The sequence below is a fragment of the Molothrus ater genome, chromosome Z, assembly GCF_012460135.2.
Source record: "Molothrus ater isolate BHLD 08-10-18 breed brown headed cowbird chromosome Z, BPBGC_Mater_1.1, whole genome shotgun sequence".
In the NCBI taxonomy this organism is placed as follows: domain Eukaryota; kingdom Metazoa; phylum Chordata; class Aves; order Passeriformes; family Icteridae; genus Molothrus; species Molothrus ater.
In genome coordinates, this window is record NC_050511.2 from 23,688,760 (window position 1) to 23,716,746 (window position 27,987).

General features: G+C 37.5%; 1 protein-coding gene, 1 long non-coding RNA gene and 1 other non-coding gene across 3 annotated transcripts; 2 read left to right on the top strand and 1 right to left on the bottom strand.

The window, feature by feature from the left end:
• The first annotated feature begins 1,416 nt into the window (after positions 1-1,416).
• LOC118699242 (uncharacterized) lies at positions 1,417-4,233 on the top strand. Its single transcript, XR_004982047.1, has 3 exons — positions 1,417-1,575; positions 2,549-2,870; positions 3,347-4,233. It is a non-coding gene; the product is annotated as an uncharacterized LOC118699242 (long non-coding RNA).
• Positions 2,224-2,352, top strand: LOC118699856 (small nucleolar RNA SNORA47). The gene has a single exon (XR_004982136.1). It is a non-coding gene; the product is annotated as a small nucleolar RNA SNORA47 (small nucleolar RNA).
• AGGF1 (angiogenic factor with G-patch and FHA domains 1) lies at positions 3,503-27,729 on the bottom strand. The gene is made up of 14 exons (XM_036403111.1): positions 27,532-27,729; positions 26,435-26,531; positions 25,782-25,987; positions 24,920-25,066; positions 22,511-22,699; positions 13,413-13,764; positions 11,742-11,853; positions 10,434-10,485; positions 8,346-8,447; positions 7,835-8,000; positions 7,509-7,591; positions 6,375-6,502; positions 5,429-5,528; positions 3,503-4,606 (listed from the first exon to the last, which is right to left on the bottom strand). Exons 1-14 carry the CDS (start codon positions 27,712-27,714, stop codon positions 4,406-4,408), a joined length of 2,118 nt encoding a protein of 705 aa, XP_036259004.1. The 5' UTR covers positions 27,715-27,729; the 3' UTR covers positions 3,503-4,405.
• Between the last annotated feature and the right edge of the window lie 258 nt (positions 27,730-27,987).

Here is a 27,987-nt window from a genome sequence, read left to right on the forward strand (position 1 = left end):
CTTCAACTGCCAATTCTCCTTAGGCTCTTTGCTGGTTTTCTTACTAATGTGAGTTCAATACTTCCTTCTGCTTGCCTAATATGCCTACAGCCTCTACCCCAGCTATATCCAAAAGCCAATCAGTTCTTGACTGTACCTTCTGTGGTAATCACAGAGTTGCAAAGTAGCTGAGGTTGGAAAGAACATCCGGTGGTTTTCTTTTCCAACTCCCTGCTCAAGCAGGGCCACATAGAACTGGTTGCTTTTTGAATACCTCTAAAAAGGGAAAAAATAGTCTTATTTCTAGTGCATAGTTGAAGAATCAAACAGAATGATTAAGGATTTGCCAAGGAACTTACAGAACAGAAACTATAATTTTGATTCACAATAAGCCTTACTCAACATCACTGGGCACTTTAGACTATTCCTGCCTGCTGGTGGTACAGGCTGAGTAAAGAGGATAAGATGCTGAAAAAACAAGCCCAGCAAGCAATCTGATGGTGGTAACTCAAATATCACAGTTTTACTTACTCAGCATCTTGTTTTTTATGTGTAGAAAGCAGCTAAATCAAGAAATCTGATGATCTAGAGAAAAAAATAAGCTAGAGGAAGCAATAAAGGAAGAAATAAAGGACTGAAGGAGGAAAATGCTGGAGGTGAACAGGTTATTGTGCAGGACTCAGATTGCTACACATTCTAGCTCGACAACCTGTGAATTTTCCAGTCCCACGAAGTCCAGCAGTTGAGGTTTGGCCAAAGCACACCACCTGCAGCAGGAACCAGGCTTGTCTGAAGACTATCGAGGCAACATCATTGTCCTTGGACAGAAAAGGGAAGGAAGATGAACAGAGGTGCTGGGTAGCAGGGGCTGTAAGGCCTTTTTACAACACACAGGCAGGGCATGACAGATTCATTTAGGAGTCAGCTCTGTGTGAATGAGGTGCTCTGCTGACTCCCTTGGTGGGCCACGCTAGCTCTTCCTGGCATCTTTCTCAAGATCACTCCTGAGACACCACTCATTCATTCTTAGGATAATTTCTAAGTCTAAATGTTAAAAAAGTAATGTAAGTGTACTTTTAAACTACTATCGACAGCTGCCGTTTTCGTTTGTCTACCTGTCCTTTGGTAATGTGATGCATTCCCTACTCCCTTCGCTGCTCCTGAGCTGCAGAGCAGCACACCAGCGGGCAGCTGGAGGCCCGTGCCGGCGTCGTGCCTCTGCCCTGCCCGGCGGGGGAAGCCGCGGGAGGCGCGGTGCCGGCCGACGCCGCGCCGGGCCCCGCTCCCCCCTCGCCCCGCGCCGTGAGGGCAGACAAGATGGCGGCGGGGCGGAGGCTGGCGGGCGGCGCGGGCCGGCCCCTGCAGCGGGAGGCGCTGCTACTGGGCGGCCTCCCGGGCACAGCGCAGGAAACCACGCCCTCAGACGCGTTTCTTCCCTTGCCCTATTAACAAAGAGCTGCCGGAGCGGCAGCATGTGTGCTGTTTGCAGCGCTGAAATGACACCCGGATGCGTGGGCACAGACGGAGAAGAGCGGATGGTGCCCCGGTGCGCTGAAGGGCTGAACAGGATCACTGTTGCTGTAAAGCCGTATGCAGGTATGTTCATCAGCAGAGAAGCAGTGCTGGATTAAAATAAGGTGCAGATGAAACCCGTTTAGAAATCAGAAACTCGCTGAGAAGAAAATTCCCACGTTTAGAGATCAGAGCATTTGGAAAAAGATCACACAGAAAAAAATCCACTGGAATGCACTTTTCAGTACGTCTTCTTGGTAACTAAGATGCTGGTTTTGACCTCTCTTCTGCTGCTGTGGATTCATATGCTGGAAAGACCCAGTCTTTCACTAAACACAATCTTCACATAACCAGCTGCAGCAGCTTTGCTGGAACAAACACTCCTGTTTCATCCTACTTTGTTTTGTAAAAGCAGTTCATGTGCAGATAGTTCGGGGCCTTGCACACAACACTGATTGCACTCCATGTTTTTCTGTGCCAGCTGGACGGTTCCGCTCTTAAGATAAGAATGTACCTACTACTCTTTATTTTGTATTTCAGAAATATGTTTGCTAAGTTTACAAATTTCACTGTGAGGACTACAAAAAACTGTTTGTAAAAACTGATTAATTTTATCCTTAAGAACTTCAGAATTATATATATTTATATATAAAGCAAACTGCTAAAACTTGACTTTAGCTGTATAAAAATGTAGCTCGAAGTGTCATAAGCTGGGAAAGGCAACAGGATGGTTGGAGGACTGAGAAGGTAAGACAGTTCACCTTTATGCTGTATCTTACTGGTTATAGCCTCCAAAATTATAATAGTGCAATAGCAACTAATGTTCCCCTTCTGACATGAGGGAAAGCAGTACTGCATTTGCACATAAGGCTTGCACACAACTGGTGGTTTTCACCTCATTTGTAAGAGGTCACTAAAGGATGAAAAGTCATATTTAGCACAATACAAGTCTTCCTACTCAATAAAGGCACACAACTGCTTGATGACGATTACTCAAACTCCAGTTGTTTTGTTAACAATCTGTGTATTAATGGTAGTGTTTTTTCCACTTCCCTAGGCAGCATCAAGAGAGAATAGGATTTGTCGCACCAACACTGAAAACCAAGACTAAGCTTCAGCCCTTTATATGGAACTGCTGAAAGAGGAAGCTGCAGTACTGAAAGCAGTCAGTCTTGACTGCGTGAGACCATGCCTCTCACAGAAAGCAAATGATGTCTTACTTCAAAAGCTTCATGAAATGCAAACTTGTTGATTTACTGTTCTTAGAGCTGTTACACTTGAATAACTGGGGAGAGGGGAAGTTATGGTTCCTACTCACACCACATTAAGGTTTATAGTTTGATTTACTTTGAAGACTACAGAACTAAAAAGAAAAACAGGTAAAAACATTATTTTAGCATACAGGGGCTTTTTCCTTCTGCTGGCAGGAAGAGGCTTTTAGATAAATGGTGATCTAAAACTTAACAACTACAAACCAGAACTTACATTTTTTCCACAGGTATAAAAAGCCTCTGAAAATGTGAGTTGCCAATAAAAAGGAATGCAACAGCAAAGTACATAATACGGCAATACTTGTATATTATTACAAAAGCAATAATACATGTCTGTCACTAAATCAGTAGAAAACTAACTGCTTACAAAGGCAAACAGCAACCTCATTTTAGTTATGCTGCTCCATGCACTGAGTGCGGATAATTTTATCTTCACCTCTGTCTGCAGAAGAGTAAGGTGTGCTTCGCGTTGTAAACTTGGGCAAGTTTCATGATTTAAATAATAGACTGGACATTTTGCTTCATACTGTATGTGTCTAGATTAAGACAAATGGCTGGTAACTTGTTCTGCTTTTACTCCACAGTGCTTCACAGTTGTGTGCATGATCTGGTAGGATGGTGAGACTACGATGTTTTCCTTGGACAAGTATCAGAACTTCAACTTGAACAAAGTGGGATTAAGTTTTACTCATTTTAGAAGAGCATTCCCATCCCAAAGACAGTTTGAAGAAGCACACTACTTAAATTGACAATGATTTATTGTGTTTAGGAACATTCAATAAACACCAATCTTTTAGCTTCAGTTTGGAAATCCTTCCCCATCAAAAATCAGTTATTTGTGTTGTTTTTTTCTGGCATAAACTCCATTGCCAGCAATGGATGTATCAGAAAAAGAAGTTAATAAATACAAACAGACAGCAGTTTTCTAAACAAACCTCCTCTTTTAAAGGCATGATACAGATTTACTAAACAAATCTCAAACAAGTTCTTCACAGAAGAAAATTTTGCTACAAGCTGTCTCTGAACATTGTTTTCTTCACTAATGCTGGTAGTTTATTTCATGGAGTATGGTATTTTTGAACAGTAATGATTAATCATTTAAAAACAAGCCTTTTCCCCCTTTTCCTTTGCCAAATGCATATATGCTGAGACATGTAGCTAGTACTGAACTGTGTGAATTTAAGAGTGGTGTGCCTCTTGTTGAGCGCATCATGGCAAACATGAAGAAACAGCAATATGGTACTTTTTTTACTAGGGATCTGGGGAATTTATTTTTTCATCTTGATTTTAAACCACTGTTCAAGTGTAAAGGTATCATATTTAAGTGTAACAGATGTTTTGCGTAACTTTCTGTGAAGTGTAAAAACACAATGGAAGATTCCTGTTTCTGATGAAAATAATTTTCAAGTACTTAAATTTGAATATCCCTCTAAACTCCATTCATATCGTATTAAAAATGTGTATAAAAGCATGAAGACTACAGAAAACCAGTTAACATAACAGAGTTAATCTTGAATAAGGTTTTCCACAACTGTATTTTACATATAACCAAACTCCTGCTTTAGCAAAAGCAAAAAGAATAAAAATAAATTCTCTCCCAACTATTTATACTCAGGAATTACCTTGCTGTGGGACTAGATAGTTCAGTCTACAGTCCCTCTAACCCAAAGTGTACTCTTAGCTGTATCCCTTTGTGATTTAGGGTCTTGGAAGTTTTCAGCAAACCTCTCTCTTGCTTTATCCCAGTTCTTTTTATTCTTGCTCTGGACAAGCTGAACATCTTCAATTGAGGCTGGTCTCCTAATACCTAAACCTGCATGCTTCTGATGTAACTCCAGTTGGATCTGTCAAATACATGAAATATTGTTGTAATTGCAAGTTAGGTATTCTAAATACTACAAATTCTGGTTTTGTAATACACGTGCCACCCCCTCTCCCCAGGCACTTCTCTTTTATGTTCTAAAACACCTAGATCATACATGAACAGTACCATGAAAATGATGTGTCACATCACCACTTCTGGAACTATGATGTAGAGTCCTGAATAATATCCCAAAATGCCACAAAAATAACTATTATACACCTCACCAAGTGAGCAGCATATGATCCCTGTGCTGGCTAGTTTGACAACACAGGGTATGGTGTGGCTCTGAGTAGCACTACTGCCAAAAGACAACACATCTCTGGTGACAAAAATGGGGCTAACATGGTTGCCACAGAGGCCCACAACTTCCTGGCTACAGTGACTTCTGCCAGCTTTTCCTCTCTCAATGCCCATCATCTAGCTTGATTTTTGTGCTACGTCAGCCTCTGAGAAAGAATTCCACCCTAAACTGATCTTCAAATCACATCACATAAATTATTCCAATTTTCCTCCAGACTTTGTATACAAATACGAGATTATTAATTCAATGGCTAGAAACTGTCTGTCTGCCTTTGCTTACTTTCCTAATGAACACAGTGTAGGAAGGGACAACACTACTGAAAAATTTCAAAATATCCCATTAGTCAAAGAAAAAAGAATTTGAGATTAGTCCTAGTGAGATTATTCTTTCTTAACCAGGCTTTTTATAAGTTTCAAGTGAATAGTGGCATACAATTAGATACTTTTCTCTACAAATACATTCCTATTATTTTTGTCTCAAGTGAAAACCAGAAAGACCTACCGGATCCTTCATGCCACCACCATCCTTTCCCAGACCTTCCCCCTTCTTCCATCCCATCTTCTCCAACATTTTATGTCCTTTGTTGCTGTTGCTGATTTCACTTTGAAGAAAGTTTAAGATAACTGATAAGCAAGAGTTAATATAAAAGAGTATGCTTTCAAATACTGAAAAATAGAAATGTGCATACATACAGAAATCAGGAATCAGTCCATCAAGAGCTATATAGAAGAACAAGCCTCAGGTCAATATCAGCTTTCTAAAACCTCCTGAACTACTTGTTTGCTTTAGGAGTTAAAAGATACATCACGGTTAGGAGGGTATGGATTACAATATGGAAAAAGTGGTATCGCTGCCAAATCATCCTCCTGCACCTATTTCATCATCTCACGCTTCCTTTTATTAATTCTCATGCACCTACAAGTTCATGCTTCTTAAAAAAAACCCCAACTACAGCTACAGAGGCAATGTAACAACTGAAGGAACATCAAGTGTCATTTGAGAGGTATGTAAATACATCTCCTGTGAGTGGCTGGATATTGACAGTGAGAGAAGCTGCAGGTGAAAAATCTGCATGTGCACTATTACTGGAACTGAATAGGAAAAATAAAAACTGAACCACTTGAAAAACAGACACTATTGAAGATGTCACTAATGCAGCTGGGGAGTTATTTACATTTTTGAGATATAAGTGTCCTTACTGCCATCCTTAAGTCCTCACCTTCCATATATTTTTATATGGAAGGTGATGAGTTAATATATAAGAGAACGTGAAATGGGAAGTGTGAAAAACTTAAAATTTTCTAGCTCTCCTAACACAATATATACAGGTTATCTGTAATTTAACAAACTGCAGCCTAGTAACAAATTGATACTTATTTCATTATCATTTTTTTAAAGATTCACAAGAGAAGAACATGGAGGATACTTTCCCCCACCTGCAACTTACATATGAACAGAAGCTGAACTATCATCTCTCTGGAAGGTTCCTTCACTTCCAACGGTCTCTCTGCGTTTTCCTGCTCTGTCTTTGTACTTTGGATTTTTCACTGCCTTGTTGTCTTCATATTCTGTGTTCTTTCCAAGCAGATTTAATTGCATCAAGACAAAGAGAGTGGGGTTTAAATTCTTTGTTTTTGTTAACCTCCCTTTTTCCCTCCAAAAGTATGGGAGCTTCAGCCTTTTTTAGTAATTCTAAATCTTTCAACAAAATCTGCAGTCCTCACTTAGTATTTTCTTAGCTTACAAGCATACCTTGTAAACCATATTACTGCCATCATCACATAACATTGCCAAATTCAGTAATTTCTCAGAAGCTGTAAATAAAATAACAGATTCTTTTGACTCTTCTCTTGGTACGAAGAGTCAATCTCTCCATATTAAGCAGAAAATCATGTGCACATCACACTGGCTTTTTATATAACCATTTAGCCTGTTCCTCAGCAACTACTTTTTTTTTCAGAATAAATGACAGAATTAAATATGTTTATGGATTCTGTATCAGTATTATTTTGGTATCTGAAGAATTTCATAGAAATGATGGCATTTTGCTTTCTACATGAATACTCAGTACAAATGCTGGAAGCAACGGCATGTTAAAATTATCTCTACAACAGAAGTAATTTGAATACATACAGTATATTGCCTGTATGTTCATGTTTCTATTCTTCTATGGACTTAAAAACCTGAAAAAATTCCCATTCCCTTCCATAATTTTTTCGGTTGCTCATTGTGTTTTCTTTCCAAATGAAAGACAGGACTGCAACTCAGTGAAAACTTAGTCTACAGACATAAAAACGAAGTATCTTGCAAAATCTTAACTTCCAAAGGATTAGGAATCTTGTACACTTTGAAAGGATCTTCAATTTTCAATGGAACTTTCCTGTTCTCTTATCATCATCTTTCTTTGTAGAGGTTTGTAAAGAATACTTATTCAGGGTACAAAAGACAAACAAGGATAAGTTTAAGGGCATTTGAAAACCTCCCTTATTCAACAAAGTCTATGGCTTAAAATAGGAATCACAAAGTACTTAAAAGAACCACAAGATTACAAAAACTTAATCAACTTCTACTGTAAACTCACCTGTAAACCATATTTTACCCGTATTTGTTTTAATGCTTTTCTTCTGACTAGCTCTCTCTCTTCTTTGCTAAGTGCTGGACAAACTAAAAGGAAGAACATAGGATTGAATTTGCAATTACTAAGGTAACAATATTTTGAATCATAAGACAAAGGAGAGAATTTTTGTTCTGACATTATTATACATAGACACATATACCAAGAAGAAAATACATCATTATGTACAACTATTACAAGCTGACAAGAAAACTATATGAAAACTGAACGAATTTATTTTTATAAAGTAAACAGCCATAATAAAATATGTATCCTGTGATAATATTACTAACCAGAAGACTCTTTTTTCTTGTCCAGGCGAAGATGTGCTCTAACTTGTCCTGGTTCACATCCATCACAAGTATCACTGCCGGGGTGAATATGAAAAGAAAGCACAGTTTCGCCAATCTTCACCTCATCTCCATGTTCCAGGATGTAGGGATCACACTTTGTTTTAGGCTACAGCAAACAAAAGTTTTAGCAGGCAAATTTAAAACTCATGAAGGACACGAACTCTATTTCATGCACACTACTTACAACTCAGCAGTTCAGTTTGGTCTCACAAATGTAGGCAACTGTTTATTTACAGTGGGTATTTCACTCTAGCAACTGTAACCATAGCGGATTTTTCCTAGCAAACATTAAGTACTCCAAGTGGCTAAAATCAGAAGGGAACCAAGGCATGCAGTAATGTATGAAAGAAGACATACAATGGCATTGTAAGTGATTTGCCATAAAACATTTAAAATGACCACAAGATTAGTTTTCTGCAATATAAAGAGCACTAAAACAGTAGGTACTCACCTGGAGAATCTGATTTCCATTAACAACTGTTCCATTCTGACTGCCTTGATCCACAAGAACATAATTTTGCAAATCGTGGTCAAAATACACTTCTGCATGAAACTGACAAATAGAAGCCTAAGTTAAACGTTCTTGTTAAGTGAATACTTAACAATTTAAATGTTATTTTACAGTAAGATTTCAGAATATATTTTGAAACCTTTAAAATGAGTGGCTCTGGCGCTCCACGTTAATAAAGTTTTCATATTTTATGATTTCATTCTTATGAAATGTAAATGAATGGGCTACAACACTATGAACTAATGTATACAGTTAACATAATGACTTTGTTCATAAGCTGATTCATTACTGGACAACTATATTCTTCCAACGTGGCAAGTATGCTTTACTTAAAGTAACTGTAAGATTCGGTAATATAGCCTTCTTAACTGTTCTTCTAAATAACAGGCTTTTTCCTCTTAAGGTATTTTAGAGCACTGGCATTTAAAAATAAATCTCATTCTGCTTTCATTTACTTGGTCTTTCATATCTGAAATAACTACCTAAATACCATGCTTTTGTAACTTTCATATAACTCACCTTCTCCTGCATCTTAATACTTGGGACACAACCGTACCAATCTTCTGCTGTTTCTTTTATCTCCTTTCTGATATTGAGACTAATAATATGGTGGGTTTTTTTTGTTTTGTTTTGTTTTTTTTGTCTTGTTGCAGTTCTGTATAGGTATTGCTCCCACAGACCAGAAAAAGTGCAACTCCTAGCCAAATTCATAAAGACATGTACTACCTCCAAAAAAGGCCACTGAACAAACCCAAGTATCAACTTCTCCAACCCACTAGAACTTTCAGTAAAAGCAGTTAAGTCTAGAGAAGTGGCTGTTGAAAAGTGACTGTTTCAAAATTGACAATTTAAAGCAATGGTAGTTGCTGTTTTCAGTTAAGAAAAAATAAAAATTGAAGATTGGCTAGCATTTCTTACTACATGGAACACTCCCATAATGATTCAGACTGACTAGCTCATTCAATAGACATTTCATTTTCTACTTCTGCTTTGCTGAATAGAACTAAAACTTCTAAAGAGGTCAAATCTGCAAGGTGTAGCATTTTTTAAAATCTCACTTTCCACTCAAGAAAAGCAAACACCAAAGTTGATCACAGCTAAAAAGTAAGAACAGTGAGGAAAACAACTAGTACATAACTTTTTATTTCTGCAGATATGTAATTTATCTTTTCACCTTTGACTCCTTATCTAAAAATTGAAGTAACTTCTTATATAAACTGTCAGTACCTGTAAAGTACTAAAATGGTAACATTACAGAAAAATAAGTCTTTTGGTTTCTTTATTTGCCCAGTTTCAAACACATGCCTGAAAAAGTGATTAATAGCAGGGAAATATTTACTCCAGAAATTTTTCTGTATGAAATATAGCAGCTGATTAATGAAAACTATCATTTAAAGTAGAAACAGTCAAGTGTGTTTCATGAGATACTTGCATTTATAGATTTTTTTTTAACAAACTTTTTGCTTGGATGACACAACTTTGTCAATCTACAGTTTTATTTTATTAGGAGTGCTGTATTTAGGGTCTGTGTTGAAGTATTTAGCAAAATAGAGCACAGAATTTATAACAAAAATTTCCATTCAATCTACGATTGAAAGGAATTCTGTTAATTTTTCAAACTCCTCTACATAATTTCCACAGTTGCTTGAAAGAAAATAAAAGAAACCCCTTTGCTCTGAGCATAACTGCAAGGATTGCATTACTTGGTAAAGATATTCTTACTATCTGGCATCAAAATTTTATATATCATTAGTACTTAACAGGATTTGTTCTCAAGTTCAATAACTACAAAATTAAAGACTCAAAGCTTTTGAAAACACACTGTTGTTCGCGTTAAGTTCCCATTCAGTAAAATACTGTATGTTTTCATTTTTTCTAAATTCAAGTCTGGCTAAACCCATATCTCATTCCGAAAGTTCTTTCAAAAGATTAACACAATGTTCCAAATTTAAAGCCATAAAATCTAAAGCTTCATTCATACATTTATATCTTCTGATCTACCTTTCAGCAGACATGAACAAGAGTTACCTTACTGACTCCAACTTCAGGAATCTGAAGTGTGTGTCCAACATCTTTTTCTCTAGAAAGGCAAGTTGATATACAAATCACAACAAAGTATAAGTAGGTGTTTTAAGTGGCTCATGAAAGGTATATTTCAGTTGAACTGTAGTATCATATTTCTCCTCAAAGCTATTAGGAATTTTTTACAGATAGAAAGTATTGTGTTGCTGTATACACAATGTAAAGACTTGCTTTAGGTCCCTTCTGCCATTTGTATAAATGATACAAAGCAGCTGATTATAAATGATCAAAGAGTACCAATAAATTCTTATTTATAAACCGGATATTTCTATCTGAACTGTCATGCAATGCCTTTAACAGTCTGAACTCTGCATCCTTCAAGCTCTTTAGTGCATCTTGGTGTCCATGTTCCATGGTGAAGCTGAACTCTTGGTCGCATTAGGCAGGTAATACAAGTAAACAAAGAGTAATCTCTACAACAGGGTGAGTTTTGGTTTATTTGCATTTTTTGTTATCAAAACAGTGCAGTAGTAGGAAGAAGGGATTTGTGTATTACATTCTTATACTAAGGGATTAAGAAGCAAGGCAGCTAGTAAAAGACCTATATGGAAATTCAAAGCAGAGCTGTCTGTTGATCTTCACATACATGACTCAGCCTTTAAGAGCAAATCAAAACATGTCTATCAGCATTAGACAGAAACAGCTTTTCCAGGGTAAGGTTTTCAAGTAAGCATGGAAGAAAGCTTTACATCATCATTAAATTCATCATCCACACTGAACAAACCACGTTTAGAACTGTAAGAATGCATACAGTCTAGCACAAACCAGCTTATCATCTAAAGCCAATGAACAAACGCTACTGAAATTTGAAGGTGTGAGGAAGTCTAGTGATCCTGGATTTCTGAAGGGCATTCTTCCATTTCTGAAAAAAAAGTACTTCAGTGGCCTGGGACAACATTTACTTACTTTCTAGGAAACAAGTTTTCAAAGAAGGGCTTGCAGCTGTTCTGCCACTGGAACTCAGTCACAACATCAAGTTATCACTAACTATTCAGGTGTGCTGAGCTGCCTTAAGTCTGTATGCTGTTACATTATCATGATGACATGTTATGTGACCTGATTTCCATTTCTTACTGTGGACTCAGAGTTCCTCACAACTGATTTGGTTCCTAACCAAACTCAGAGTTCCTCACAACTGCTACAGGCTAGGGAGACAAGCATGAGGAGTAGAGACAAGCAATCCTAAGTGCTTTTCACAGCTTTTAAAGAGAGGTAGTTTGAGATATAGAGGTAAAAAAATTAATTCAGTCTTACCTTCCAATTGTAGCAGGTTTCACAGCAGTGATAATATAAAGTGACCCAGTCTGTAGAACTGGTGATCTTATTACAATTACTCTGATACAAGGAGGCCAGATCTTTTCTTCATCTATAATTATATAGGAAAAAAAATCACCACCACCATTACTACCAACACATTTCAGTTTTAACTTTATAGTCTATAGTTTTCAAAAAACTGAAAAACATTCAGCCTTTAGCTGGCTGAATAATATACAACTTTCATTAAAAGAAATATGTAACAACATCTGAGAGAAAACTTTGATGAGATTGTGGTTTCAAAGGCTGAATGCACACCAAAGTATTACAAATATTTTCCTAATTCTGGTTTACATGTGGACAACTCTTTAGTTACAGCAGTAAAATATATATACATTTACAAAATTTACTAGATATAAAGTATACTATAAATTTATGGATCATTAATTGTTACAGATTAGAAAACAATTTTACTTTGAGAAAAGGCAGCACCTTTCTGTTCACCACATCACAGACCTACTGCATATCAAACTTTGTATCTGACAATTTCTATGTCAAATGCATTTTTACTGTTTTTGTTTTTCTCTTAGGAGTGCTGTTCATCAACATGGATAAGAAAAAATAATAGTTAGAACCTACAGATGCATATGCTTTTTTGCCTGATGATTATATTAAGATACTATATTCTGACAGCTGCATGAATTCTGTACTTGGATGTACATTTGTAAAACAATCTCCAATGATCTCAGCTAGGAGCAGACATAAATAAGAAGACAATACCTTAAAAGGTACTAGGGGAAGAGAAACTGTCCCCAGTTTTTATTACTTCAGCAATACTGCCAAATTGGATATTAAGAAAAGACAATTTAGTCTGAAAGCCTGATGGTAGCAAGCACATTTTGGCTAGCATTAATCAGCCACAATCTGAGTAGTTAAGTAAAGTAATGAAAACATAAGAAACAAACTGACAATAAACTGTGAGCAGGGCACAAGCTACAATACAGTTTTCTATGGGTTGTATTTAATTCTATGATTTGGAATGTCCTTTGCACATACATAGTTCCAACTGGCTGCATCAAGCCTTTCACAGGTTACCTTTACTTTTTTTTTTGGCTTTTTAAGGACCTAGTACAACACTTTGTTATAAAACAATATACAGGTTTCCTGTCTATATCCATTTCTCACAATTTGCCACTGGAATATAACAAAATAGGATTTCAACTAGTACTGACTACTCCACACTGCTTTTCACCACAGCAGACTGATCTTGCATTCAATTGCACATGATGGTTTACAAACAGTATTAAAAATACTGTATATTAATTTGAGAGAGTCAATACACAGAATTACTGTATATTACTGTCTAGAACCCCTATTTTAGCAGGGTTTAGAGTTTCTTCTCTCCTTTCACTTTCCCAATCAAACAAAATTTTTGGAATCCCTGAGGTTTTTACACAAGCACAGACGTTACATCAGTAACAGCTTTTATAGAAACTACTATTTACTTTTGTACAAGTGAAGAGAGGGAAAGAAATGCTGGTAACATATAGCATGTTTTCAAAGCACCCCTAGTCACATGCTTTTATATATTTTTCAAATTATACAAACTGTTTTTTTTAACAGGCTTCTGGAAAAGTACAGTAATACCATATATAATCCACAATAATTCACCTTCATTTTCTGAGTATTCTGAATCACCAGTTTCTTCACTTGTTAATTCCTCCTCACTGTAGGTTTCACACTCAGAATCTGTAATTTCACCTTCTTCTGGTTCACTCTCTGTGTCTGCTGTTCTACTGTCATCTGTACACGCTGCAGTGTCTGGTGTACTTTTGTGCGAATGTGAATTTCTACCATCTGTAGAAATGGATTCTTTGGTTGTTAGACTGTTTAGTGGTTTTGTGTCCATTTTAGTCTTCTTTCTTATATTTGGAGACTCATCTTCTTCAGTAGAACTTACTTGCTCGGTGGTGGAAAAGCAATTCAGACTGTTAGATGATTTCTGCTCTTCTGTGTCCAAATCCTGGAGGGGAGTTATACAATGTTACAGTCTTTACAGATTGAATTTTTCTAAAGAATAGCCTGGAAGTAACTTCTTCACTTAGGAAGAATTATTTTTAGAACGATTAAGAAATAGTTTATTTCACACATACAGTCAGGAGAACTTTTACATTTCAGTGAAAATATTTTCACATCCTGTTGGATGTGACTGAGACCATCTTCTATTTGGGAAAGTGTGACTGCCCTCCTCTTCTAAACTTCACTTACTCCTCTTCTAAACGTCACTCTTTTCTCACACTTTAGAAATGTTTAGAAACTTTAGAATCTTGTCCTCATTTTCAAACTTGTACAACATCACTCTGAATATTTTCCTATTTTGCTTTTATGACACTCACTTCTGTCCCTCTCTTATTCAATTCTTGCAACTTGCTTAGAAGGTCTTTAACAGATCTTCATTGTATCTTCCTGCTGTTTTTTCTTCTTTTTTATTACCAGAGTCTAGAGTATCTGGAATGCTCACTCATGCTTTAACTATAGACCTGTTCTTCCTCCTTTCAAAACCACATCTTTAACAGAGCCTTTAATCAAGACAGCAGACAGAGAGTGCAAGCTTAACTTATGCTATGCGAAATAGTTATACTAAAAATCCATTTTCTACTGCCAAAAGTTTCTCAATTTCTCTACTGAATATCAGACAGATTGGATCATTACAAGTTTTTCCACTTCCACTTATTTCATCATCAGGAAAAAAAAAAAAACAACAACATTTTTTAACGGAGAAACCTGAAGTTTCATATTAATTTTGCCAGAGTACCTTAAAAATGTAATTCTCAATCTAGTAGCTTGACAACTATGTTAAAAAAATAAAAGGAAAACAAATAGACAATAGAGAAAGAAGAACAGAAGTATCTTTAAAAGATAAATAAAATCTCAGATTAAATTATGTGCCACTTTAAGTTCAGAGTAAGTGCATTCAATTGCCTTGAATTGTATCAAATATTGCAATACAACAGGTAAAAAATACATCCTTGACCACCTTCCATGTGTTTCCATTTCAAGATAAGTGAAATAAAGTGAAATAATTTCCATATTAATATAATGGAAATTAAAGCACTTTCAGAATTGTTAAAATGCATCAGTGCTACAGACTATGACAAACACAAGAATTCCTCTCAGCTGTTGGTTAGGAGAGTGTACATTTGAAACACCTTCAGTAAGACAGCAGGTTCTCAGGTAAAAACAATGCTTTTATGCTTTAACTGAAAGACTATTGGTTTGTTCAGGGTTTCTCTATAATGCACTTGCCCTCCTCCCTGAACTCCCGAAGTTCTTGAATAGAAAGGGACAGGACAGGAAGGTCACTGTCTAATGTTGTTTATTTTAAACAAAAAAGTAGTAGTCTTGCCCTAAATAAGCCTACACAGTTTAGACATGTCAAACACATTAATTCCATTAGAAATATTTTTGGAAAATCTGATTTTTCCTTTTATGAGTTATATTTTTCAGTATGTCTGTCTATATTTATGTTTGGTACGGGTATTATATTGATACCAAACATACCAAGGTGTTCTGCACTCTAAAACATATTACTTCTATTACAGAGTAATCTAATAAAGTAGCTCAAGGTACTAATGTAATCTGAAAACAAAGAAGCTACACCATCTGCTCAAATCACAAGCAAGGTGAAACAAGACATGACTGTGATGCACTGATGCCCAAGTATGAGGCTCTAACCACTCAACTCCACAGTGAACCCCATGACATTCTGTGATTTTTGGCATAATTTCAGATATTTTAAACTAGAAAGTAAAAAGGTGCTGTTTCAAAGCCTGGCTACTAAAAAGACTCTTGGTTCTGTGTTCAAAACAGGAATTTTTAAAAACAGTCTTATAAACAGACCAAGGATTCCACACATACATTCATTCTATGATTTTGCCAATATGACTATTAAGCCTCTTCTCAGCAGCTTCTCTATTTTTTCACAATTGCTGCATTCAACTGTTAAGAAAGCAAATAAACTAAATAGTCAAGTAGTGATAAAAATGCAGTCTTTACATTTGAAAACCTTGTATGAAATAAAGAATTTTAAAATTGAATATGCATTTTGAGCATTTCGTGATTTCATGGATCTGTATTAAAATGCACATCTGGACAAAGTGCAGATGTATAAACATTAAGCATACGGATACTGAATGAACCTTATAGCATTTGACACAATCTTGTTTTGCAGAAATGCTTTTCCATTGTGTGTGACTATGCACTGGTTTCGGCTGGGGTAAAGCTAATTTTATTCACCATGCCTAGTGCAGGGCTGTGCTTTGGATTTGTATTGAAGATGTGGCTGATAATGCAGAGATTTGTTTCTAGTTTATTGCTCAGCAGCGCTTACACAAACCAAGGCCTCTTCTTGCACCACTCCACCAGCAAGGAGGCTGGGAGTGCACAAGGAGATGGAAGCAAGACACAACCTATATAGCTGATCCCAGCTGTCCACAGGGTATCCCACACCATATGGCATCATGCTTACCAATAAATGCTGGGGGAGGGACAAGGAAGCAGGAGGGATGTTGAGACTTTGGCCTTTGTCACTATTACCTGTGCTGGAGCCCTGCATTCCTGGGGATGTCTGCCCAGGCAGGGAAACAGTGAATTAATTTCTTGCTTTTTCTTTTGTTTGCGCATGTGGCTATATCTCAATCCACAGGTTTTCTTACTCCTGTCCTTCCAATGCTCTTCCCAGTCCTGCTGCTGATGGAGTGAGTGAGCAGCTGTCTGGGACTCAGCTGCTGACTGGAGTAACCATGGCTGACTACCCGTACTAACACAGAACATGTGTAGCATGTAATAAAGTCTAACTAGGCAAACAGCACCTAATGCCTTGCCTCTGCAGAGTCAACACTTAAAAACCAGGAACTGGCAGTAAGCACAAAATTCGGTAAATACTAGTGTAGTATTTCAGGGTACTAGTGTACCATGAAAAATGCAGTAAATTCTAGCAATGTACTTAATTTCTCAATGACTATCTAACTCTTCATCCCAAACTCACTCCACAAGACACAAAGTATGCAAGCAGATGCTGATTTTAACCATTTTTTACACCATGATATTTTCTCATACACATACACTTTTTCATTGTCGCCTTGCCCAATACATCTAGACTGACACCAACAGTCATGAGTTAGACATGGATAGACTCAATGTGATCCAGGTTTGAAGAACTTTCTATCTACTGGGTATTACCACATGATCTCTGGGATTTTTCTCACTAAACTGAAGCTGAAAGGTGCAATCAATCTTACAGATAATGAACTATTTAACTACAGAGTTGAGTTGGTTCATATTTCTGCATCCCTGACAAAGTCAGCCAAAAGTACTTTGAAATCAGGATATTTATGTATCCTATGAGGACTGATCTTATAAGAATAACAAATAATGCTTATGTGACTGGAACTGATTGTTTTACGTTATAGAAAATATGCCACAAACTTTTACCATGACCTGTTGAAGTACAGACTGTCCTACTTAGAAAATATATATTATCATTGTCATTGAACTGTTTTTAATGAAAATTTCAAAGTATTTCAAGCATTTAACTATACATTTTGCTTTACTGTTACAGAGCAAGACATTTTGTCTTTCAACACTTCAATTTTTCTGTACTATGGCTGACCACCATGCATGTTCATGCAATTCTTCAGCATCCCCATACATGGGAACTTATTATTGTGAGCATAATTGGCTCAATTCTAAGAACTGCACTGTTTAAATTATTTTTTTCTAAATTTATTTTATACAAAGCAGAGAAATATAGACAGATACAACTTTTCTCAAATGTGTAGCCTGTTTTTTGGTCTGCTAGAAGTTCAGTAGGTGATTTAGCAGATTCATTTGTTCTCAGCACTCTTCTACAGGACTGAATAGCACACCTTTAGCATTGACACCCTCAATATGAAATTAATCTGAAATTCAGTATTTTACTAAAGAAGTAGTTTCAAACACTGAAATGACTAAGGTTTCATGTGCTAAAATCATTCCACAGTACTTTAGTTACTCTTATCCACTCTACACAATACTCAATTTTCCAGTGCAAAAAATCTAATTAAATGTCATAAAAAAACCCTCTTCCTACAGCATATTGGAGCCATTTTATACACTGGTGGTGGACAGCTCTGAATTAAATAACAGTACCTAAAGAATGAGTAGTTTCTTTAGTCCAGTCGATTTATGTTATATAGGGATGCTAAATACTTCTCTTCCCAAATATTCTAGAATGCCATCAAAGTTTTCTTCAGATGTTACTTACAAAGTATTTAAAATCTATTTGAAAGCTACTTTCCAGGTGAATTAATTTTGATTAAATAGCTTTAAAAGGTTTATTAATTCCTTTAGGAAAAAAAATGTATCCAAACATCAATTACTAGGTATTCTTTTTTCTTCAACAAAAATATCAAGGTTAAAGGTAAACATCCATGGACTAATGTGTGTTTGTTGTCTCAACTCTACCTTTACCAGAAGCTGCCAATCCAAAAGAAGAAATCTTCAGATTAGCCATGGTTTCTGTCAACTGACGTACCTAAAGATGGGATGAATATCAGCAAAAAGTAAACTACATGTGATAAAAAAAGTAAAAAGTCACTGCTTCAAGAGTTGTATGGGAAACACTGCTAAAACCACCTTGCCTCTCCTACAGATGTAGCTATGATGAATCTATAATGGAAAAGAACATGGTAGAAGTTAATTTTAAGTACCACACTGAAATAAAATTTAGTAGGTGGTAGCTTGAAAATTAAAAAAAAAAATTATGGAAAAAATGACACGTGTCAGAACTTCCTTCTAAATTTTGCTATGTATTTCTACCAGCCCAAATGCAGCAAGTAGAACTGTAGGATCACTATTGCACACAGTCTATTCTCCAAACTACGTGGAAACCCTGGATCTTGATACTGGGCCAGGGATCCTATTATCACTTATGTCACCTTTTAAAAAATTTTTAAACTTTTCCAAATTTAGTTATTTAAAGGTTTTTCTTGTACAGAAGAAAATACCATGTTTCTTGTCCCACCTTTTTTCTGACCTCCCCCTTCAAAAAGATACTAGAAGTCAACTGCATGTCTAAAAGTTTCAAGGTATTCTACCAATGCTTTTTTATGAACTGCACAGAGGCTAGCACTTCATCCTGGCAAAAAAATCCTGACTGTCAGTTAAAAACAAGCAAGTAGAGATAGCATACTTTGTTTCACAAGTCAAAAGAAAACTATTTGCAATACAGTTTCAGTTTGTGACTGAAAAGCAAGGATGTCTTTAAGGAAAGTTCTTGTATGAATTAGGAACATTTCCCAGGTGATAGTAAGCACACGATTTTCCACTCTGCTGTTTTTTACAATTAGAATTACTTTCATATTAGCCAACATTTATGAGTATTTTCTTGTTTCTCAAAAGGTTATTCACCTCTTAAAAAATGCAATAATATTTTAACATATTAATTTTATCCTCTGCAATCTCAGAATTATATTGGATTTTTTTAAAGAATGCTACAATATTTTTTGACAACTCACTTGTCAAAAAATAATTAACCCCTATTTCTGTAGGGTTAAGTACCCTAGTTTCCCACTTAAAAATAAATACTGTATGTAAGATAGCTGAGTACATGAATTTCCTCACAATAGCTAGAAATTAAACCACAACAAAAAACCCTTCTGTGACCGGAAACAAAGTTAATGGATTGTTCCAGTTACAATAGTTTTTAAAACAAAAAAGGTACTTTGGTTTATATTAAGTCATTCAAAAAATCACACGCAATTTTGGTAAAAATCATTGCTTACTAATACCATCTACCTAGAAATATATGCTTGATAATCTACACACATAACTGCTAAATTTCCTTATTTCTTGTATTTGACAATTTCTAAGTAATTATAAATATCTAGAAATATTTGTTCACATTTATTCCTTTAACTGAAAAAGAGAGAAAAAATGGATATGATTCTGTAAGTACTGCTGTCTTCCCCTGCCTTAAGGGGAATGGATATTCTTATAAAGAATAAGAATGGATATTCTTATAAACCACCTCAGCTTCAACCAAGAATTATAAAGTTCATGGGGTGAATGACCTGTTCCAGAAGGACATCCTGTTTTCTTAACACTAGTGGTCTATAGCCCAGGCATTAAACCAAATCCTCCTCCTACCTGTAGAAAGGCAAGTAAAACCTACTTTGGTCAAGAAATGAGGCAATGTTGGGACCAGTTTTCAGGCTAGCAGCACAATTTAATAATGAATTGGGAAACGCAGTAATGATGTACTACTCTTCAAAAGCATTGTAATAACCTGAATAATTTAAACAGCATTCAGGGAAAGAAAAGGGAGAAGGCTGGGCAGTATGTTTGGAGAAAAGCATTTCAATATACAATGCTTCAACTACGAAGTCCTGTTTAAAACCAGATGTTTTTAGTTTTATTCTACCATGAATGAATTAGTGCCTTTGCCAATACAAGACTAAACTGGACAATAATAATACTGCCAAAAATACCATGGATCTATGAACTTGACTGTGCAGCTTATAAACTAATTTTCCAATTTTGTAACAGAAAAATACTGTCTTTTATTCTAGAAAATCTTAATCTTTTATATTAATGTAACATGGAATTTTTAAGTGATTAATAACAGTACAAGAATGAAATGTTTTAACTCAGCTATGTAAACTGTAAGTTTTTCTTCTAAATCCAGCAGTGCATTTATGAAGAAGTGCACTAATAAAAAGGCATTATTTTATTTTTGAAGTTTAAAATTGAGAGTGTCCTATGTTTCACTTAGTATTCTCCCTGTTTTTGTTTAAAAAAATAAAAAAAAGACCACAATTACTTCTTTGACATAGGCCTTCACTCCCTGTTCACAGAAGAAAAGATCTGTGCACTACAGTATACTTTAAATGATTTCCCTGTTACCTTTTTGGTGAAATAAATTAATTCACAAATAAAGCAAAGTACTCAGTTCACCATGAATAAAACAGACTAGAAAAAAATGGATGTTTACCTCCTACCTTGTAACTCTGGAAGTCTCACAGAAAAGATCTGCTAACAAGACTATCTAAACAAAAATATTGGTATAAAGTAAGCTTAAGACAAACTCTATTTCTAGTATAATGAGATTACAGAAGCAGACTATGATGGGAGTCTAAAAAGTAGTCAACATTATTTGATAGGTCAAAGCTATACATGGCTTAAAACTTTTATAAACACTCTTGTTGGTTTAGGTAACAAATTTAAGGGAACTAAATTTAAGACACCTATTAATCAGTTTATGATAAAGACTTATTCCCATGAGCTTTTCGTGATTCTTTCCTGACACATGATGGATAAAGTTCTGTATTGACCAATGCCTTTTGAGAGTGGCAGAATGCTAATTCAGCATTTGCACAGAGCAGGCTGTGAACCTGGGTGCTGGTAAAACTGCACTTCCACTGCAATAGCTCTGTTCTCTTAAGTCTAAAGAATCGTTATGCTTAGTGTTTGTAAGTACCCAGATCAAGCTTTCCAAATGGAAAGGTTCACTTGAGGTTTCCTCAAGGAGCAGAAATTCCTGCATTAGCCACAATTTGTTTATAAAATGTGTAATCAGTCAACAACCACTATACATGTAACCTATTTACACTTTTTCTTAATGTAAATAGTTTCCATTTTCAAGTCTTTCAGATGACCTCACTCTTGATTAAAATTTTTAACTGTGCACTGATGTTATATGACTATTACGTATGGGTATCTGGACAGTAATGTAATTATTTCAGGTTTTAACCAATTTGCATGTCTGAGGCCTATATAATGAAGCTATGTAATGGTTAAAGCAATAGCTTTGAAGAATGCAAACCAAAGAGAATTCAAACTGGAGAAATCAGTATATTCAATTTTATCTTAAAGTAATAAAACAAATTGACAGAATAGAACTCAACATCAGTAAGAGTGTTCATAACAGAAATGCTTCCTGAGGTTTAATAGCTGTGTTAGTACTTGGTGTTTAGGAGTCAGTAATGTTTCTCAAGAAATGGTATGCTTTCTTAGCACTCAGAAAAATTTTGTAATTTAAAATACGTATTAATTACAATGGGCATTTATTAAGATGTACAGCTTATCCACACACTTATGACAATGAAAATGCAGTGAGCAAGTATCAATAGGAGAACATAATATGCAAAGAAAAAGAACTTCAAAAACACCAATCCCAAATTATAGCAGTGTTTCAGTAAAATGGCAATGGACTACACTCTGGAATGCAGTCACAGAGAAAGGATTGTGTATGAGTGTATTTTCAAAATTTAAATTTTTTTTGTTCATAATGTGAATCTGAAAAAACCCAACCACACATAAAAACCAACACCAAATCATAAGCCAAAATCCCAAACCCAAGACATTGCCACTGCATTTCTGATGTAAATCCAGCCCACAAAACACTGAATTCATTGAAGTGTGCCTGCTATTCAAAAAACTTCACTGACACTCAATTTTAGACTCCTTTACAGTTGGGTAGTATTTAAAAAAACTTGAAAAAGTGAGGGGATCCAAGTTAAAAGTTTAATTCTTAATCACTCAATGGGAAAGTTATTTGAACACTAACTACACGTTAGCAACCTGCTGTATATAGTTTTAGTATGTTTAAATAGTTTAAAAAATAAAGCATACATTCTCTGCATAAAAACCAAGCCCCACAGTCTGTAAATTGCATCATAGACAAAAACCCAATAGATTTTGCATTTTCTGTCTATCAGTTCTGAGGTTACCTTATACTCATCTGCAGCAATCCACTCTGGTTCTTTTCTCTTCTTTTTCCCCTTTTTATCCTTGGTGTGCTTAGTACCAGAGGCTTGGTAAGACTGCAGATCCACTCGTGAATGAAACTGGTATCGGCCGCTTTCCACATCACAGTAGTAATAAATTCCAGTTGCTGGATCATAATACAGTTGGTTTTCCTTTATAAGAAATGAAGAGCAATGTTATCACATCAATAAAAATATATTCAAAGAAGCATCTGATTAATAAAGAACCACATCTGAGTTTTGATAAAATGAAAGAACTGTGGTGGCTTGATCCTGGATGGCTACCAGATGCCCATCCAACCACTCTGTCCACTCTCCTCCTCAACAAGACTAGTAAAGAAAATAAGATGGAAAGCTCATGGGTCAAGAGATGAAAGTCACTATCATGGGCAAGCCAGATTTGACTTGGAAATAGCTAAAATACAGCTGGATGATAAGGATTAAATTAAAACATCTCTTCCATTTTTTTTTTCACAAGCTCAATGGTACTACTTCATTCCCAGCTCCTCTCCCTGTCTTCTCCCACTTGAGTGGTGCAGGGAAATGAGGAGTAGAGGGGCTGAGATCAGTTAATGAGAAGTCCCTCTCTGCTGCTGCTTCTCCCCTGCCCAGCATGGGACCTTCAAGAACTGCTCAAGCATGGGTCCTCCACAGGCGACAGTTCCTACCAGGGAAGCTCCTACCAGGGAGGTGTGCTCTCAGCTCTGGCATGGGCTCTCCAGTCCCCTAAGTGATGCCTTAGGATTTTAGCTTTTATATTTTTCATGTATTTGTAATCCTGCAGTTTATTAGTGTCTAACTCCAAACTCCTTATAGAGTGTTAGCTGCTGCTTTCCCATTTTGGCCAGACAAAACAATTCCTCTCCAGGCCTGGGAATTAAGAAATGTAAACAAAAGTGAGCTGTGGGTGGAAGCAGACTTGGGGTAAATGACTTCATTATCTGAAAGTGTAAATGGAAGATTAACCCCAAAAATGCAAATGGACCAAACTTATATAAATATAAAAACCCATGACCTGTTGTCCATTTTTTGGGTGTAGCCTCTAGGGGGGCTTTGGCTGCCCTAAATGTACCTAAAGGCCCTTCAATAAATGTAACTGCTTATCCCCTTGATTTTGTCTGGTCTCTGTGTTTAGGTAGCCAAAGAAGGCATCATAAGGAGCTGCTTCTGTGTGGGATCCTCCATGGACTGTAGTATGAGTAGTTTCTGCATGGTCTGCTCTGGTGCTTGGAGAACCTCCTCCTGTTCCTTCTTCTTTGCCCCTGGTGTTCACAGGGTTATTTTTCACACTCACCCCCCATATAGACTCCACTGTGCACAGTTATGCCCCTTCTTACACTGGTTTCAGAGAGGCACCACCAGCTTCTCTGATGGCCGTGCTGTGCCCTGCAGTGGGACCAGCCATGTCCAGGCAGCCCCTGGCCTTCTCTCAGAGAGACTACCTCTGCACCCCAGCCCCATCATCAGAACTTTGCCAGCAAACCCAATGCAAGAACACTTCCTGTAATTCAGAACACTTATGTACCAAGAAAAGATATTCTTTTGGATAATTCTACCATAAACTGTAATCTATAGCCCCAAACATTTATGTATAACTATATCCACAAACAATGTCAAAACCAATGGTATCCTTTAAGACCTTAAAAACGAAGTCCAGAAGCATCCTGAACAGAGTTGCCTACCTGATTCATTTTCTACAGTCGAGTTGAATATAACACAGCAAACAAACTCTCTGTTCTCAGTGCAGTACAGTGTATACATATCTATCCACAGATCTGTATACATATACAAACACACCTCAGAAGACAAAAAGAAAACCTTTGCAAAAGCTATATAAAAACAAACATCAAAAAGTAACCATTAAGAATTTCTCACCCATCATCTAATCTTCTTCTAACACTTCTAAAAGAAGTGTCTTCTTTTCCTGTAGAATCAAACTAGTTGGTAACAGTACTCAAGTAAAAGCACAAACATTTTGTGTATTTCCTCCCAAGACTCTTTTCACTGTGGAGAACTGACTTCAGAAATATGTTTTTTTTTCTAAACAAGACATCTTTAAGCTCAAGCTTTTAGGTTTGGAAGAGTTACAGATCAACTTTATAGCATATAATCTGTACAATTCCAAGTAACTTAGAGACCTATGAGACATCAAAAACAGAATTAAAATCTAAACTTGTAGCTTAGCCTGCTATCTTTGATTTGACTGAAATAATTAATAAGCTAATTAACAAACTTTTAACTATTCATTTTCAGTAACCTGTTTTTCAAAACATAAGATCAGCTTGGATCTTAGTTCTTCGCTCATATCAACTTTTACTAACAAAACTTTTGTGATAGACAAAATATTCCAAGGATTTAGGAAATGATCCTTACTGAATTGTAGTAGAATCCAGTGCTATGGTCATAATACAATCCTGTATTTTCATCATATATAAATCCAGTTTGTGAAACAGCAGCCTCTGCAGCAGCTCTCAAGCTCTCTGCCAAAGAACCTTCTGGTGCTGAAGTTTCTTCTGTCTCCTGATAACAGAAAGCAAGAAAGGTAAGTGGTCTGTGAATCTGGACTGTTTCAGAAGGCAAAAATCTGGCTGTGGTTTACTGGAAAACTCCTACTTATTTAACAAGGACCAAGACTTCAGCCTGTGTCTTTCATTTTTCTCCAGCTTTACTCAAAAGTGACTCACACCAAATATACACACAAGAAATATCTTTCAGAGCATCCCTAAGACAGATTTCTGACATCTATTCCATTTCAGATGCTAGATGCTAGATGCACAAACTCAGTAAACTGAGTGACCTAAGAGAAGGCTGAAGAGCAGGGAAGAAAACCAACCCACCACAAAATAAACAAAGAAACCCCACCACCAATGTTCTTCTCCTTATATCTTGCTTCCTTACGTCAATGGAAGAAAAAACAAAAAGCACTATTTAAGAAAATCAGCATGGACATATTGGACATACTATGCTGAAAAAAAGATCTCGCTTCCAGGCTATGCAGGATATATATGCCTTTTCACAAGATCTCTCAAACTCCAAGACACAAATCTAAGAGGATGCTCCACCTGGAACATACTACAATAAGAACTAGTTTTGAAGTACAAGGGAATAATCAGCACTAGACCATCACAAAAAATCATTTTGTATAAAGCTCTCAGGACTGCAAGCACATCTTTTAGATGGAATATTAACAGAATATTGATTTCAAAACTGATAAAACTCCAGACAGTCCAAAAACCTGTGAATTCTGGATGAAATTTTCCTCTTCTCCACCTTCAATAGCTCTGGTGCTATCCTTCCTCAGCGCAATATTAACACCTGCCTCCGATTCCTCTGTGGAGTTATGCCCAGTGCCTTCACTCTCATGACTGTGCTGCACTGGTAGCTCAGATGCACAATCTTGAGTATCAGTGTGATTGTAATAATTTTCATAGTAGTAATAATCTGCCGGGGAAGAGAAAGAAAAGTTGAAGTTGCATAAATTAGCAAGGGAGTATTTTACTAATGCAGTTTAAGGATGCTAAATTTTAAACTGGAAATTTATACAATTAAGTAGTCTAACGAAAATCAAATATTAGGTAGTGCCTCTACTCTGAATTTATTCCAATCCTAAGTCTTGTTTTCATATACTTCAAAAATTGGTAAAGCATGTATGTTTGCAACATGAGATTACTACGTAACAAATTACAATGGCATGAATTCTGCTACTTCATGCTACATTTTATCCTGAATTAATGCCTTGAATGAATACCAAAAGGTCTGAAAGATAATGTCAGGTTAAGGAATTTAATTCAGCAAAGGATATAGACCCGAAATGTATTCTATATTACCATATTTTCAAACTAAGATACTGTTCTATATCCCTAGTTAAACAGTCACCACCCTCTCTACCTGCTTGTGACCATGCAGCACAGTCCTCTGTCTGTACTTCTACACTAGACGTATCTTTCTCCTTTCTATTATGGATTTCTTTAGTGAGTTCTTCTACCTGAAAGAAAAATTGCATGTTAAAAACACAATACTGCCATCAATTTTAGTGGTCTGCCATCTCAGAAAAGAGAGTCAGCCTATTTCGCATTCTGTAATTCAAACAAAACATAATGGCATCACAGGTGTTTCAAGTGATTTTGTTTGGCAGGAAACAATTTTGTACTTGAATGGCTGGCATGAAAAAACACATAATTTCTGCTCACAAAGGAGCACAGAAATTTAACCGAGGTTATTGCTAAATGCCCACCCTGTAAACTTGGATTTCAAGCAACGATCACTGTCCTGGAGTGATGACCGTGGCATTTACAAAGCACAGAATGTTCTGAACTAGAAGGAAACCACGAGGATCACTGAGTCCAATTCTCGGCCCTGCACAGGACACTCCAAGAGTCACACCACGTGCCTGAGAGCATTGTCCAAACGCTCCTTGAGCTCTGGCAGGCTTAGTGCTGTGACTGCTTCTCTGCGGGACCTCTTCCATTGCCCAAGCATCCCCTGTGCCAAGAACCTTTTTCTAATATCCAATCTAAAATGCCCCTGACACAACTTGAGGCCGTTCCCTTGGGTTCTGTCAGAGAGGAGATCAGTGCTGCCTGGCTGCCTCCCCTCACAAGGAAGCTGTACACCGCAATGAGGACTCCCCTAAACCTCCCTTTTTTGCCAAAAGCATTCACAGAGACGTCTTGCCACTCTTCCTTTACCTAACACTTCGTTCAATAAACTTCTTTTCCTCTGAAACATGTAATTTTTCCTTCTGACTGCAAATCTAACCCTGTGGTAGAGAAGGTGTTACCATTCTCACCACCAAGCTCAGACTCGAGACCTCAAACCTGCTCTGGCCCCTCGCAGGCCAGGAGAGCCCGGCGAGCTCCGGGAGCTGAGGAACCCTGTGGAACGGGCACATCGGGAGGAGGGGACAAGCGGAGCGCATGCCGAGCGGCTCCCGGCCGGGGGGCGGAAGGGTCGGAGGCCGCGGTATCCGGGGCGCGGGGCCCTACCTGCCTCCTGAGCGCCTCGCCGCTCTCCCGCTCCCGCCGGTACAGGCGTTGGGCGCGCCGCAGCCGCCGCCGCGCCCGCTCCAGCTGCTCACGGCACGCGCCCAGTTCCGCCTGCAACGCGGCCGCCGCCGCCTCCTGCTCGCCCGGGTCCGCTCGGCTCTCGGCGCCCGGCGAGGAGGCCATGGTCGCCCGCCCGCTCGCCCCTGTGCCGCAGCTCAGCGCCCGCCCTCCGCCCGCCCCGCAGCGCCCGCGCGGCTCCGCCCGCCGGCCCCGGCCATGGCCATGGCGCCCGCCGGGCGCGAGGGCAGGAAGCGGCGCAGGGCGCGGGCCGCCGCCGCACCGAGAGCTGTCCCGCGCGGCGCACGAGGGTCCGTCCGCGGGGCGGGGGCGGGAACGCGGCGCAGGGTCCGGAAACGCGGGGAGCAGCCGGAAGCGGCGCGCGCGGTAGTGCGCGTG

Bases quoted from the DNA above. Each gene is read 5' to 3' on its own strand.
- AGGF1 (XM_036403111.1), bottom strand. From the start codon at position 27,714: ATGGCCTCCTCGCCGGGCGCCGAGAGCCGAGCGGACCCGGGCGAGCAG. The intron at 11,854-13,412 runs GTGAATTATTGT...ATATAATTATAG, and splicing joins AGAATACTCAGAAAATGAAG to ATGAAGAAAAGATCTGGCCT. The intron at 4,607-5,428 runs GTAGGTCTTTCT...TGTATTTGACAG, and splicing joins GTGGTGGCATGAAGGATCCG to ATCCAACTGGAGTTACATCA.